Here is a 16,580-nt window from a genome sequence, read left to right as displayed (position 1 = left end):
CAATTCAATACAAATGCAGCTAAGGAAGCACTCTAGTTAGATTTACACACTCTTCATTTAAATGAGTGCCCACTATCTTATTTCAACCAATCAACATTTTTGACCTATCAAAAAATGCTTGAATATACAACTCAATTTTTTTTCTATTTTAGTCAGCAAAAAGAGAAGGCATCTCTATAGCCTTTGCCCTTTGGGCATGCCAAAAAGCCAAAAAGTCTTTTTGATTTTCTAGATACTGAAAGCAATGGTCGAGAAAAATCATTTTCAAAACCTTATACAATTGGCTTTGGTGAGTTTTACAAAAGAAAATTTTAAAAGTTGAGTTAATTTTAATACTTTTATACTATTCCCCTGGATGGTTATTTCGTTTCCTCTTGCTCATTTTTAAATTTCAAAGCAGCACTATTGTAAGTTGAGACACACTTTTCTTGAACAGCTACCAAAAAGCTTTTCATTTCGACACCACGGTCCACGAGACCACGACCTTACACTTTTGCATTTTGAATGTTTCGTTACTTTCTAAAACTGGTGGGGACCTAGTGACCTAACTCCTCCGTCAAGGTCGGCTGTCAGCGGTAGCTCATCTGCATTGTTAAATCCCTTGACATTCTTGACCTTAATTCAAAGGCACAGTCATTTGACTATTGACACGTGAGCCCCTATGATCCACACTTTTAGCAATTGGTAACACTCTTCCAAATGAGCATTCAGAATGTGCTAAGCTGCTGACACGCCAGTCCTTGCAATTTCTGCTACAAATGCATGGCTCTATGTATCGGTTCAGTGGTGCAATGCCCTTTGGCTCCCCATATGCCCGACTCTTGACGGGCAAGAATGGTCATTTAATGACTATAAATGACCATTCTCATAATATTGATTCACACCATGGCTCCTGGCTCGCACCGACTGGTAGTCATTATTAATATGGCAAATGTAAATGACGATTCCCTACCCCATAGTTTACTACACCTTGATACCATTGTACTCCTACAATGTGGCACCCGTTGGCGATTGCCACTGCAGTCACAAAGAAGGCCATCCACCACAAAGTGAACTTGAGCTTGTGGGCTAGAGTCTGGTCGTTATCTCTCCTGGGTTTTCTTCTGTTTCGTGTACTCTACTCTCACATAACCGCATCTAGGACTAGCGCTTTCGCGCCAAGATTTTCAAGGGCTTGTTCTCGTGATGGACATCTGCAGCAGAAAACTATGATGGTTTGGGTAAGAGCCGATGATGGTCGCGTGAGGAATGGAGTGCTCGTGCAGACGACTAAAAGGCATGGCTGTCAACACTGTTAGCGCAGAGCTTCCTCAACGTGAGCCCTCTCTCTCTCTCTCTCTCTCTCTCTCTCTCTCTCTCTCTATGTGTACATCGAAAATAAGAGGGCACACTGCAGGAATCGACGAGCTTAGAGAGAAGAGAGATGAGGTGCGGAAGGTTGTGCAGAAGCAGGAGGAGGAGAAGCTGGGTTTGCAGAAGGAGATGGTGGCTCTGACAAAGCGGCTGGCAGAGATCGACGATAGCCTGTCGCGCAAGTACGCCTACTCTCACGAGTACGACAAAACCATCGAGGAAGTTGAAGCCGCCTACTCCAAGGTAGCCTCGCCCCCTCAGAGCTCTCTCTCTCTCTCTCTCTCTCACACACACACACAAATTGTACATACACACACACAAACACACGCGCGCAACGCCTGCCGCTCAAAACCTATTCTATTAGTCTTGTTGTGTGGAGAGAGAGAGAGAGAGAGAGAGAGAGAGAGAGAAGAAGAAGAAGAAGAAGCCGTAACCCCATCCCAAGAGAATACTCAGCAATAGAGAAGTCATTCCAGTTTTCTCATCGTATTCACGTACACATAGACAGGCACACCAACGAAATTGTGTGTGTGTGTTTTGGGGGGGGGGGGGGGATAATAGATACCTTAAAGAATCTATTTTACAAGTCTTTTGAGAGAGAGAGAGAGAGAGAGAGAGAGAGAGAGTGTAGAAGCAATCAAAACCGATTTCAAAGACCTACCTCTTAAGAGGAGATATGTGTGTGCGTGTGTGTGTGTGTGAGAGAGAGAGAGAGAGAGAGAGAGAGAGAGAGAGAGAAGAGACAATAGAAGCAATCCAAAGTGCTTTTGAATCTCTATTAGACGACTTTGAACTCAAGATATGGCTCGTAGAGAGAAGAAGACAATTTTCTTATTGTATAAACGTTTACAAATGACTAGCTTACGAATCTTGAAAGTTTTCATGTGGACTATTGCTGTTTGTCGATGACTTTGTGTCACATTACATTTAATCTTTGTCCACCTCTGTGTGACATGTATACTGTCGAGCTCTACATCTATTGGCATGTCTTCCACCTCATGTGAGACACAAGCCTTAGTCTCCTCAAAAACTTGTGCTTGTGTAAAAGACCCTTGATTTTCTTTAAAAAATCTTGAAAACTATATTGTGAACCCAAACATACAAAATCTGTGTACTTTTGGATATGTTAAAACCTCGGGTGGTGTGCTATGTAATCATGTTATTATATAACGTGAGTTCGAAATGAGAGGTTTTAAAATGTAAAAATTTTAGGCAATTTAACACTAGAATGGTAAGCTAACATGACATAAAAGTGTCTTTTCAAGGTTTTGGAAAAAAATTCCAAAACCATAGTAGATCCACTCATTCTTAAAAATCTTTTCATGACCTTATAGTTCAAGAACTATTACATATGGAAAAAATGAGAAACTTGTAAGTTTTCTCATTCCTTGGTCACTACAAGCCGCCAAAGTTGATGGACCACTGCATTTTACCGAGAACAACAATTTCTTATGATTGATTGTATATAAGTAAGAGTGGGGATTTTTGTAGGACATGAGATAAAATACCCCGTTAACTTCAATGGGTTGGTGATCAAAACATATGGTTACTTTTACTTCACTAATGTTTTTTTGGGCAAAAAAAATAGGTACAAAAAAGCTGCATTTTTGCCATTCTATGGACCTATCATCAAAGTTTCTATAGTCACGCTCAATACAGATACTATATACATGTTTTCTTAGTTCCCTTTGGGCCTTTGGATTCAAAATGAGCCATGGCGCATGTCAAAAGGATACTGGATCTCTTACTAAGTGGAACCTTAGGGGCAATGATAAAGTGGTAAATACAGCAAACATGAAAAAATTGGGTTTAGCATTATGACCTCTAGAAACCCATAGAAACTACTCAATATCTAGCCAAGTTTGTAGTCTATGATTAAATAGAGTTACTACCTACAAAATACACACAATTGGTCTAAGAAGCTAGCAATATTGAGAAAGTTATACTTGCTACTCTAAAATGTATCGTATTCTTCAACAATAAAAAAACTCAACCATCATCGTATACTATGCTATATAGCATATTAGGTCTCCCAAAACTCAAGGAAGATTAGCTTTATGTTATACATTACACTTACACAATCAAAATTGAATTTGGATATCAAGAAAGCCACCAAAAAAATCATAAAAGTATTAAATTTGCCCAAAATACAGCATTATGCAATTCTTGTAAGTTGGTCATAACTTTCAATTTTAGCACTTAGCTCTCCCCACAAGCATCAAAACATGTTGACAACTATGAAGGCCTAGCCTCTAGCAATCTAAACCTCACAAACATGAAGTTTAGAGTGGTATAGTTGCCAAAAATTGAAAAAAAACCAAAAACAGGACCCGTTCTTTCGCATAGTTTAGGTTCAAAAATGTTGTGCAAGAGTAAGGTTAATGGTGGTGAGATCGATACTCCAAAAAAAAGTGTTAAGTTTTTTTCAGCTCATGAGGCAACTTTGTGGATATATAGCACCTAGAAAATCATTTTCATACTCTTCAAATAATTCAAGCAAAATGGTCACTTAACAGGACACAAAAGTGTCCAAGGACATAAAAGTGTCCTGTTACCATTCTAGTGTTAACAGACATACATTAAAAATAAGAGGTTTTTATATTCAATTTTGGGGAAAAAAATCCTAAGATAAGAGTCATTTTATTCATTCAGCCATGTTAAAAGAGGATTTTTCTCAATACCCATTGAATGCACGTCATATAGGGGGGTACTGAACGATGAACCCCAAGAGGTTAAAACATGCCTTAGAGCACAAGGGCTCCAGGCTGTCCACTAGGAAATATGTAAGATAGCACGTGCGAACAAATAAAGGGATTTATAATTAGATACATTTACAAAAAAATTGTACGATCGGTCATAATACTTGCTCTGGTTGCATAGCAGTGTTAAAGGATTCTCTCTATCTCTTTAAAAACTACCCTATAATAAGGGGTCTGATCGCAAAAATCTACAAATACGTGAGAAAGACCTAAAAGGTTCTCTTTTATACAAACGATCTTATCTTGGAAGAAAGTAGATCCCAGGCATCCCATCTCGGGGGGAGGTCACTATCTATGTCATAATAACTAATATCTAATTCTCCTAAATGATTTTCTCATGTTAAACTGATCATTCAGTATGGGAAAGTGTCAGGGAAGAGAAAGCTAGAATATTGGTTAAGCTGGCAAACCGGCCAAAGTAGGGATCCAAAGGAGGTAAAATAGGGATCCAAAGGGGGGGCCATCTACAAAAGAGAAATGTGCAACAATGGGCTTAAAAGACCCTAAGGTTCATCCCATTAAGACCTACAAAATGCTAAGGTTTCAAAATTCAATGGTTGTGTCCAAAGGTCAAACTCTTGGGAAACTGGATGCTTTATGCGTGTCCCAAAAAGTCTTCTCAAGTCCTACACAAGAGGGGGTACGTGAGCCCAAGAAGTAGGGGATGAGAGAGAAACTCTCCCACACATGCACACACAAGCTACCTTTACACAAAGGGAATGAGGGACACATGTTAGCTCCCTAGCCCAGATGTCCACAAGGTGTACTCAATCCCTATTGGATGGCCATGGAGGTGGACCAATGAGAATTAGTCTAGAGTAAATCTAGTTTAATTAACTTAAAAACACTTAATAAAAGAACCAGTAGGAATTAAGCTCTCTAGAAGACTATTAGACAGTCTCCCAAGGGGTTCAATGAGCATTGAGTAGCCCAATGGATTGCCTGATTCCTATTGACCAGGAGGCAAAGGGGTCGACCAAGACAGAGAGGGGGATTAATTTTCTCAAGGCATTATCCACACACTCACATAAACTTATGCGTGAAGCAAGAAGACTCTCTCTCTCCTTCTCAAGCTTTAATGGAAAGCTTATCACCTACTCCAAGCTTGTGAGAAGGGAGGCCTACACCAACAACTCTTGGCTTTAAGATGCAAATCGAACCAAGAGACAATCTTCAATGCATGCTCATCTCCTCTACCATGATAATTACTAAGCTAAGCTATGCTAACATGAGTGATTATGTGAGGAGATGTACATCTTTCTCGTAAGACTACTCCTTCCTCTCATTCTACTCTCATATCTCGCTAGCTCTCACTATCTTCGAAGGTGTGTGAGGTCTTGGGTCTGAGACCGTGAGGGAATTGATATTGTATTTGACAAGTGTTTTTCTTACTGCTTGAAGTTTCCATCTTCATTGCACTAGCTAGTATGGAAGGAACACAAAGAATTGTATTGTAAAATGTCTCTCTTGATGGGAGAAACCATAATACAAAGCCTTTTGGAGGGGGGACAGGCTCCATGCAAATCCAGTCCTCAACTGTTGTCAAATGTTTAATTTCTCTCTCTTTTGAAGTATTGTTGACGCTATCCAACTAGGTGTTATACTTTTTGTTGCTCTCTCCAACCAAGCACTCTTGTTATTCTCATTAGGAATCTATTCTAATGAAAGGCTCACTATGTTCATGCTATTTCCGCTACACACAAGTTACTAGAGCATTAAATGCTAGATTGGTATCAGAGCATAAGGTTTCTCTTTTCTTGCTCAAGAAGGGAGGTCCTCAAGCTACCTATAAATGGTTGGTATTATTAAATGCATGTGAGTTAGTAGAATAGGGAATTTTCAGCCTTGCAGTGCGCCTGCCTTCGTGCAGATAACGGGGTATCACCGTCGAGAGCTATGGTCTTAATAGTGGAGTCCTACGGGGCTTGCCTTTGGCTTAACCACTATTGAGCTATTAGAACCTTGACAGGAGCCGCTGTTGTTTTGGTGTTGAACGACCCGCTCTTCTATTCCTTGCAATTAATGGTATTCGAGCCATGGGTACAATAGCTTGAGTGCTTTTTCTAAAGGGGTAAAGAGGAGTAGCAACTAGGGCTTGAAGTGCAAAGTACACGTAAAAAGTTTAGACCTAAAAGTTGTTAGAATGGCTGACAATAGTAAAGAGAGTGAAATTAATGTTGGTAACCTTGACTTTCCTAATGAGCAGGCTACTAATGATGCCCTGATGCTTGTTAACTATCTTGTTTCTAAGCTTCAACAAGCCATGGGCAATCCATCCCTCCAAAGTGAAGTGCAACGGCAGCTTCATGCTCATGGGATTCTCCAAGCTCCCCACCATGACGAGAGAGCACCTAGGAAGCCTCCTTGCAAGACTTCCAAAAGAGGCCTCTCTCCGATTCGGGAAGAAGAAGATGATCCATACGAAGGGCTCAAAAATTTGCTTCTTGATGATGCATCTCCTTCCAAAAGGAGAATTCAAGATCCTCCACCGAAGGAACGAGAAAGAAGTAAGTCTCCTGCCACCTCGACGGAGATGGCTCCACGAAGACGGCGGGCTAAACGCTCTCCATCACCTCCAAAACGGAAAAGACCATCGCATGTTTTTCCACACCATAATTCAAAGAGGGATGACAAAAAGCAAGAGAAGAAAAAGGCGAGAAAGAGGACACCGTCTTCTCCATCTTCTTCATCCTCTTCCTCTTATGAAAGTGATGGTGAAGTCAAAGAAGATCAAGGCAAGAAAAAGGCGAGAAAGAGGTCACCCTCTTCTCCATCTTCCTCAAATTCTTCATCTTCTGAAGAAAGTGATGGTACAACTTTTAAACCATAAAAAAGAAGAGGCCATACGAAATCCTATGCCGCGTAGAAGAGGTCGTCCAAGCTCAAGAAGTTCAAAAAGGGAGGAAAGAGCATCTCTTTGCTTACCTACGATGGCACCTTTGGTGCTACGGACAAAGTCTTGGCCTTTATCTAACAATTCGGAGATGAGGGCTTCACGGAGTCCTCTAAGCTACGCCATGTAGCTATGCACTTTTAAAAGTCCGCCAAGCAATGGTGGTCTAGCCTACGGGCCAAGGTGAAGCTCCACGAACATGGAAAGCTTTAAGAGCTTCCATTATGAAGCAATTTTTGGCCACCGATGCCAAAGACAAAGTACTCACTGAATGGCGAAGCTTGAAGCTCTCTCCCTACAAATCCATTCACAAATATATAGACAAGTTTTGGGAGAGCAAAAGCAATAATTTTCTGCAGGCTTAATTGAAGAAATGGCGGAGTATGTCAACTCCCAAAGGCCCCGCACCATATCCGCAGTTATACACCGTACTATGGTGTCTTCTCGAATCAACTTCCAAACAGGGGTATTAGGGCTTACTTCCCTAACAGTAACGCAGATAAAATACACAACGAATTGCATACAACATAGCTTTACTGCACAACTGAAAACTGTAGAACATCATTGACAAAAGGAAACTGTACTGTATTACTACATCATCTGCATCATGAGTACACATGCTACAACACTCTGCTAAATACAACTCGACACCCATGCTAGGGAGAAGCCAATGACTCCCTCCTCTCAACTGCCATGATGCGCTAAGAACTCTATTGCACGGCTAAAGCCATCCAGCTTAAACTAACCATCATAGGTGTAAAAACACCCTTAGAGTTCAAAGGTCTCAACCTTGGTTACAAATAAAAGTAAATAAACCACTAATGAAGCATCAGGACCTAACACCTCGCACACTCGATGGGCAATGTTTGCAAAACATTGTAAGAACCCACAACATCCCTTGACAAAACAAGCTTGAAACTCAAAACAAAATTCTTCTTGCTATTGCTCTTGAAGATCAAAATCTTCAGTGTCAACAGGATCTCTTGACTTTTTCTCCATATCCTAAGCAACTTCAAGTAATGTAGGGTCAATACCTGGATCTTCAGACATTGCCTCAACACTTTTCAGCAAAAGTTCCTCCATGTTCTCCTGATCCTCTGTGTCATCAACCTGTATAACTGAAACTGAAACTGTAGTGTAACCTGCTTTCTAAATTGATCCCTGAACTGTTTCCTGAACTGACAGCTGAACTGTATACTTAGGTTCCACTTCAACTATAGTCTGAGCTGGCTCAGCTTCTATAGTATTCATTTCCATCTGAACTTGCATCTTTTGTTGCAATTCTGTATTCTGTTTCTTCAAATCAGCTAATTTTCTTTGAAAAAGAAAAATTTACTCCTTGAATTCCTCCTCTACAAAATCTTGGTATGGTTTACTAACCACATTATACATTTTAATTTTAATCTACTCCCACACTCCTTTCATGTACTCCATCATTTCAATCTTCATTTTCTCCACATCTCTTGAATTGAGATACCTTCTACAAAGTAGGAAACTCTCCTCTTCTTCAAGTGATTTCAGGTCTTTAGGCCCATTTTCATATTCAAGTACATATCCAAATTCAGTAGTAGGTTTAGGATGAGGTTCTAGTTCAAGTTCAGGTTTCTCTTCAAAAACATTGAAGAAAGATTCAAGGTAGGATGAAAACTTTGCAACCATTAGACATTGCTTCTTGAACATTTCCAATGTCTCTGTATGTAGATGCAACACTCGAAGACCTTATTTGGACTCCGCATGCCAAAACAATTGATTTACTTGAAAATATTGATTCAGAAAAAACCAAAACTGATTTGCTTCTGCATCAAACTGATTTGATTCAAAGCCTTCTACTATCCATTGAAAACCTCGAGAGAACCGCTTTTCATAGAGATTAGATAACTCCACTTGGCAAATATGAAAAGACTGAACTAAATTGACTTCAAGTGACTGAACTTGAAATCTTTTGAATTGTGCTCCCTGAATTTCCTTCCACTTCTTCTCTTCTTGCATGTATTTCAATGCATCATTTAGATTCAAGTCAGGCTGCTCATCTAGTTGTTGAAGAGGATTCAAAACATTCCATTATGAAAATCCAAAGCTACTGTCAAGAATGAATTGAATATATAAAGCATCTTCCCACATGGAAAACAAATAAAATCAGCAAACCCATCATCGATGTCGTTCAACATGAACACATAGAAGCAATTGAGATATAATAAGATCATCTGTATCTCCTTCATTTGCAACATCACAAAGAAAGATAGAACAATCTCCAAGAAAATCCACTTCATCATCATCAAGAACTTGCAAAATACTTGCATAATCATCGGTCAAAATCATCTCCTTAGCATCAACAACACCATTCCCAACATTGATATCAGGACATTGACCACAAGAAGAATACAAACCTTCAATAATACCATCAAGAAACTGAACTTCCCTGGAAAAAGGTTGACTTCCAATCTCCTTGACTGAATTTGCAACAGCATCGATATCATAAAGATCATTGATGACAACATCATCATTCAAGAAACCTTCTGTAACATCAAGATTTGAAGAAGACTCCATATTCTTGATTTGAGTAAGTTAAATATTCAAATCCGCAATTTGATTATCCTTATCCAAAACAACCTGCTTAAGAGCATCATGAACTTCATAACAGTAAGAAATATGTGAGTCGGCTTGAACCTGAGAAATCTCCACCATCAATGATGCCTTCTCTTCTTGAAGTTGATTGATTTTGGAAAGCGCTTCATTTGCTGCAACCATACTTGAATGCCACTCATTCTCTAGCTCTAATGAGAGATTATTGATCATCTTATCTTGAGAAAGAACAAGACTTTGAGATTCAGTAAGTTCAGGTACATAACTTCTTTGCAAATCAGTAATCTGCGGATCAGGGACCTGAATTTTGAAACTTTTCAAATTAGGAACCTTTGATTTCAAAACTTGTAACTCAAGGACCTGAAATTCAATATCCTTGTCTTGACAACCTGAATAACTCATATCCACTCCTGGAAATTGACTGTCAATCTTCAAAACACCAAAAAACTCTTCTCCATCAGCACAAACACCTCCCGAACTGTCGCCTATCGAATACTCCTCATCAAGATTTATCAAAAACTGATTCATCACATCATCCTCATCAATAGCACACACATGTCCTTATCTATTTTTAGCTCTTCCACTTCATTACACTGAAATCTGATGTCTCCCTAAATTTCAACCTCTTCAAGATTGATGTCAGATGTTGGTATATGGGTTTGTATGGGATATTGGTGGCTTCTCTCGCTCACTCCCACTTGTATTCCCTTCTTCCCAATCAGTAATTATTCTTTTGGACAACTCACCTTGTCTTCCCGCAAAGAGGCGAGTCTCTTCGATGTGAGGTTTGGGGATAGTTGGCAATCCTCTTGGCTCCTTTGGCTCATGAGTTGCTCTTGGCTTTCTCCTTCTTCCTTCATCATCTTTTGGACTTCATCTTCCTTGCATTGAACAAACTCTCCTTCTTGAATCAACTTCTTCTCTTCAAAAATCTGATTATCAACAACTTTGATCCCATATTCAAGAACATCAAAATCAGGTTGAAAAACTTCAGGTGCTAAAAAATCAGATTCAGTCTTTGAAATTTCGGGTTTTGAAATTGCAGGTGCCTGAAAAATTGTTGGTACTTCAGCATTCTGCAAACCCTTGAGTCTATTTAGAGTGTGGTTTTGTGCTTGAACTTCTTTCATCGATTTGGGACTTACAACAAGTGCATTTGGAGAAGTTAAACATGATTGTACGTGACTTTTCCCAACCAAGGGAAACATTGGTGTTGTAACTCCCCACTCATCATCACTTTCGTCTTCCGCTTGAAACTGATCTTCATACTTCTCTGTCAAGACTTCAATTGATTCTTGCAACATCTGTATCCTGTGCATACTAGAGCACAACTTTCTTATTTTTCTTTCATGACCTTCATGCCAGTCTTCCACCTTGTCAAGAAGATTAAAAAAATAATTTAAATCCTCTTGTACATCACATAGTTCCTCATGATCTGATGCGTCTCGAAAAGATCTGACAATCCGATACAACTTCTTGCACAGCTTATGCATACAGTATTTGACAGATACATCTTCCTTTTGACAGGCCTTGCACTGTAAGGTCATTCCTTTGTGCGGTGCTCATACTTTTGACATTTTGCACATTTTTTCTTCTTCTTTTTTGCCATTAATCACACATCAAAAGAATAGAGAGCATATGTACCTCTTTAAACCCTGAAACTGTTTAAACTGCATTGCAAACTGAAATACTCGAAACTTCATTTTGCAAACTGGAATACCTAAAACTGCATTCGACAAACTGAAATACTATAATCTGCAACATGTAAATAGTTGAGCTGCAAATTGCAAAATGAAAATTGTAGACTGCACATTGCCTAAAACTGCAGACTGTAAACATAAAATTGTGTGCACAGAAACTGTCAAGAACCCCTATAAACACCTGCAACTTGTCAACAATTGTAATTTTGATTTCGCCTGGCAGATTCGAGAAGAAATACTTTAGAAAATTTGATGTATATTCCTTAAACTCTTCCTATAGGGTTACCCAATTCAAGAATTCCTGCAGGTGGTCAAGGTTGACTAACATGTCAAGAACCTCTTGAATTCTTGAATTCCATATGGTTGAGGCTGAATTCAAACCAGTTGCAAGAACCGCTTCAGAGAGAAGGTGGTGGTTAGAGCACGAGAAAGAAACTTGGCATCATAACTCACTCATCGTTTGCTTTGAGATTACTGTAATTCACTCCCATGTCCATTAGGACACGCATAGCAAGATCACCAACGTGTTAGGGATTACTTCCCTAACAGTAATGCACAGTAAAATACACAGCAAACTGCATACAACATAGCTTTGATGCACAACAAAAAAGTGCAGAACATCATTGACAAAAGGAAACTGTACTGTATTACTTCATCATCTGCATCATGAGTACACATGCTACAACACTATGTTGAATACATTTCGACACCCATGCTAGGAAGAAGCCAACGACTCCCTCCTCTCAACCACCATGATGCGCCAAGAACTCTATTGCACGGCTAAAGCCATCCCACTTAAACTAACCATCATAGGTGTAAAAACACCCTTAGAGTTCAAAGGTCTCAACTTTGGTTACAAATAAAAGTAAATAAACCACTACTGAAGCATTAGAGCCTAACAAGGGGCTAAGAGAAATTCTAAGCCCACGAAAAACAAGGGTTCCAATGAGCCTAAGGGGAAGGACAATTTCCAAAAGTCTCCTAAGGGAAATTCCAATAAAGCTAAGGAGAAGGGAGTTTACAAAGGCAAAAACAAACTCTCTCCTGAAGAGCTGGAGCGTTATCGTAAGGATAACCGTTGTTTCAAGTGCGGTGAGCAAGGGCATGCGCACCGTGCTTGTCCCCAAAAGAACACCCGCCTTGATCCTCCTAGATCTACCTTGGTCGAAATCCAAGAGGAGGAAACTCACCACAAAGGATATCCTCTATGCCATGCTTGGGGAAAGGTAAGAGAACATGATACTTTTATTCTCTTTGACCCTGGCTCTACTCACACTTTCATATCCACAGAGTTGGTCACCAAGCTAGGCATACAAGCTTACAAGATGGGAGATGTCCTACCCGCAGACGGCGCTTTCAAGGGGCAAGAAACTTCAGTCACTCCTTTAATCAGGAAATTGAGGCTCCATGTCCAAAGCTATGTAGACAAAGAGGACTTCTTTATCTCTCCTCTCAAGCATGAGGATGTAATCTGAGGGGCACCATGGTTTGATCGCATGGCTTCCAATGTTAAATTCTCTAAAAGAAGAATCTATTTTAGGTTCAGAGAAAAAGATATCTACATAGATACCAAGCAAATGGGTAACACCATACCCATTGTACATACACAAGCTTTCAATAAGTCAATAAAGAGCTCTATTTTTGTGTACATGATTTTTGTTAAAGATTCTCAAAATGAACCTAATGTTTTAACAAAAGAAAATAAACACACTCATAAGGAATTAGAGTTATCCAATTTTCTGAAGGGGTTTCAAGATGTCTTTATTGACGACATCCCTTGTGAGCTACCTCCTAAACGAAGCAATGATGACCATGCAATTGAACTTCTTCCAAGAAGTTCACCGCCTAATAAACCTTTTTATAGAATTTCTCAATCTCAACAAGAGGAGGTTATGTGGCAAGTGCATGAGTTAGTTGAGAAGGGCATGGTTAGGCCTAGCTCATCTCCATTTTGTTCTCCTGTACTATCAGTGCAAAAGAAAGATGGCACATATTGTATGTGTGTCAACTATAGAGCACTAAATAGGATCACTATTAAGAATAGGTTTCCCGTTCCACCGGTAGAAGACCTATTTGATAAGCTACAAGGGTCCACCTACTTCAGTAGGTTTGCATCCATCTATCATCTTCAAAAGGATAATTCTTAAACTTAATAAGATATCGTCGGATAGCCTTACCGCCTCTTAGTACCTTGTCTTCATGTCTGAGAATAGACTCGAGCTGTAGCACCTCTTCTTGGTTCTCGATCTCCGGTGGGTCTTCAATAGTTGGTTCTTGAGGTGGCTCTCCTTTGAAGGCTTTAGTAGGCTCACATAGAAAGCATTGTGTATGAGCCAATGGCTAGGCAACTTGAGTTGATAGGCCATTTCATCTATTGGCCTAAGAATCTAGAAGGGACCATAGTACCTTTTTGCTAACTTAGCATGGTACTTTTGGTGTCACGTAAGATTCTTGCCCGTTGTGTGCCTTAATCGAGCCATAAGAAATTTGAGTAAGACCCAATAATTTTCTTTAAAGGCTTGGCCTCTTTTGTGCTTGTCAGCAGCAACCTTTTGCCTCTGCTGTGAGATAGAGATAGCATCCTTGATCTTTTGGAAAGATTCTTGTAGGTCTCGGCTATACTCATCTGCAGCAAAGATCTTCTAATGTACCTTAAGTAGCAGGGGACTTTTTGATCTTCCCTCATTTACCTCAAAAGGTACTTTTCCTGTGGAAGTATGTACAATATTATTGTAGGCATACTCCACTAAGGGTAAGTACTTCTCCCATAGGGATTTTTGATCTACTTCCGTTACATAGGCTTTTAGTAGGTCAAGAATTGTTAGGTTAGCTATTTCACTTTGGCCATCCGTTTGCGGGTGATAGGACGAAGAGAAGTTTAGCCTTGTTCCTAAATTCTCAAAGAGACCCTTCCAAAAATTATTGGTCGTTCTAGGATCTCTATCCGACACTATGGACATTGACAAGCCATGGTACTTAAAGATTTGTGAAATGAAGAGAATTGCCATTTGATGGGCTTTGATAGTCTTTTTAATAGGTATAAAATGAGCTTGTTTACTAAACCTGTCTACTATCGTCCATATTCCTGTATTCCCATGGATAGACTTAGGCAATCCAAAGATAAAATCCATGGATATGCTCTCCCATGGTGAATTAGGGATTGGCAAAGGTTGAAGCAATCCAAGTTGCTTCCCTCAATCAAACTTCATCTTTTGGCATACCACACATTTAGAGACATACTCTTGTATGTTTTCTTTCATGGTAGGCCAATAAAAATATGTTTCAATCCCCTTTAGGGTAGACTGAATCCCTCTATGCCCTGCATAAGGAGGAGCATGAGATTCATACATTACTTTCTCACGGAGCAAGTAAGTAATGAATAGTCTATTGCCATAGAGAATATAACCATTTTGTAAAGTAAATGGTTCCTCTTTCTTCCCTAGTGCAAGGCCTGCAATCACATCTCTAGAATTGAGATCAATAGCATACTCATCTATCATAGAAGATAGATCATTGTGAGTTACTATAGAAACCGCATTCACTCTCGGCTATCTTGAGAGTGCATTAGCTACTTGATTATGCTTGCCAGAAATGTGAGCAATATGAAAATGAAATTGCGGAAGGAAATTTGACCACCTCATTTGTTTGTCGGAGAGCTTGGTCTGTATCATGAAGTCCTTAAGACTTTGGTGATCCGTTCGCAAAATGAAAGGAGTCCCCAATAAATAGTGCTTCCATGAGTCTAAGGCATGTAGAAATGCGAGGAGTTCATATATGCCTAGAGCTTGCTCAACAAGGTCGAGCCTTCGACTTTCATAAGCTATGGCGTGCCCTTCTTGGAGCAAAATAGCTCCAAGGCAATCACCACAAGCATCACATTGGACCTCAAATGGCTTTGAGAGATCCGGTAGTGTAAGCACATGTTGAGAGATAAGCTTTTCTTTAAGATTTTCAAAAGCATTGTTCTCATTGGTAGACCATATGTACCTTAATGTTTTTCTTTGTTAGGTCATGTAATGGTCCTGCTATTAGTGAGAACTTTTCTATGAAGCGTCTATAGTATGCACACATACCTATAAAGATTCTTAGTTCATGAAGATTCCTTGGTTTAGGCCATCCTTTTATTACCTCTAATTTTGATAAATCCATTTGGATGCCATCTTGAGAGATAATGTGACCTAAATACTAAATCTCTTGTAAGAAAAATTCACTTCTCTTTCGATTAACATAAAGTTTATTCTCTCTTAGAACTTGAAATATTATCTGGAGGTGTTTCTTGTGTTCGTCTTATGAATTAGAGTAGATGATGATATCATCAAAGAACACTCCAGTAAAGGTTTAGTGAGGCCTAAATAGCTTCTCCATCAAGCGGTTGAATGTGGTTGGTGCATTGGTCAAGCCAAAAGGCATGACAATGTATTCGTAAAGACCAAACGTAGTGCAAAATGCGGTCTTTACAATGTCTTGATCAACTATCCTTTTTGAGACTGCCCGCTTCGGATGCCCATAACTCATGATGAACAAGTTCAATTCACGAGCTATAAAGCACAGCTGAAAATACTTATTAAAAACCATGTTTTGGAGTCTCAAACAACCAAAAACATCAGCATTCAAGCTTGGCAAAATCACACCTTTGTATACGGATTTTTACATGGTCACTTACAAGACTTGCAGGGCTATGTACACATATATACATGAGGCTAGTGGGCAAGCTTTTGGGCATGACATAGTGACTTTATGCTCATCCAAAAAATGTCTGACAACGTCAAATTTTTGGCGCGCTCTCTTTGAAAAAAGTTAAATTTTTCATCTGCTTTTCATCCACAGTCATATGGTCAAACATAAAATCATTTGACTTTTAATGTTTTGAAGTCTTATGTGCATGCTCAACAATCTCATTGGTAGCTCTATCTCCCTTTGGTCCAAGTAATTTTGAATGACTTTTATTCATGTGCCATTGGTAGAACTGCATGAGAGGCTTTGGCCGTCCATTCCAGTCTCTTTTGACTCGATCGATCACTCCATTGCCTGATGCCAATGCTGAAAGTCAGTCATTGGGTGAGATTACTGAGAGTGTGAAGCTTCAACTAACCAAGGCTCAGAAGTCTTATTCACGGTAGGCTAGCAAGCATCGTCAGGATGTTACTATCAAAGAAGGGAATTGGGTCTATTTGAGAATCATGAAGCAACATCTTAAACAAGTCCGAAAGAAGTGTCCTAAGTTTTCTTTCAGAATGTATGGTCCATTTCCTCTCATTAAAAATATCAATAAAGTTTCTATGAAATTTGTCA

The 16,580-nt window shown here is 39.5% G+C and overlaps 1 protein-coding gene across 1 annotated transcript in view; it reads left to right on the top strand.

Moving 5' to 3' along the window:
• The first annotated feature begins 1,248 nt into the window (after positions 1–1,248).
• Positions 1,249–16,580, top strand: part of LOC147444579 (microtubule nucleation factor SSNA1-like) — a 52,042-nt gene continuing 36,710 nt past the window's right edge. The window contains exons 1-2 of the mRNA XM_086528122.1: positions 1,249–1,315; positions 1,397–1,596. Coding sequence (XP_086384248.1) covers positions 1,249–1,315; positions 1,397–1,596 — 267 coding nt within the window. The remainder of the gene's footprint in view (positions 1,316–1,396; positions 1,597–16,580) is intronic.

The sequence above is a fragment of the Adiantum capillus-veneris genome, chromosome 13 (assembly GCF_014529385.1).
Source record: "Adiantum capillus-veneris isolate H3 chromosome 13, ASM1452938v2, whole genome shotgun sequence".
NCBI classification, from domain to species: Eukaryota; Viridiplantae; Streptophyta; class Polypodiopsida; order Polypodiales; family Pteridaceae; genus Adiantum; species Adiantum capillus-veneris.
The sequence above is the reverse complement of the archived record's forward strand: the minus strand, read 5'-3'. Positions and strand labels throughout refer to the sequence as shown.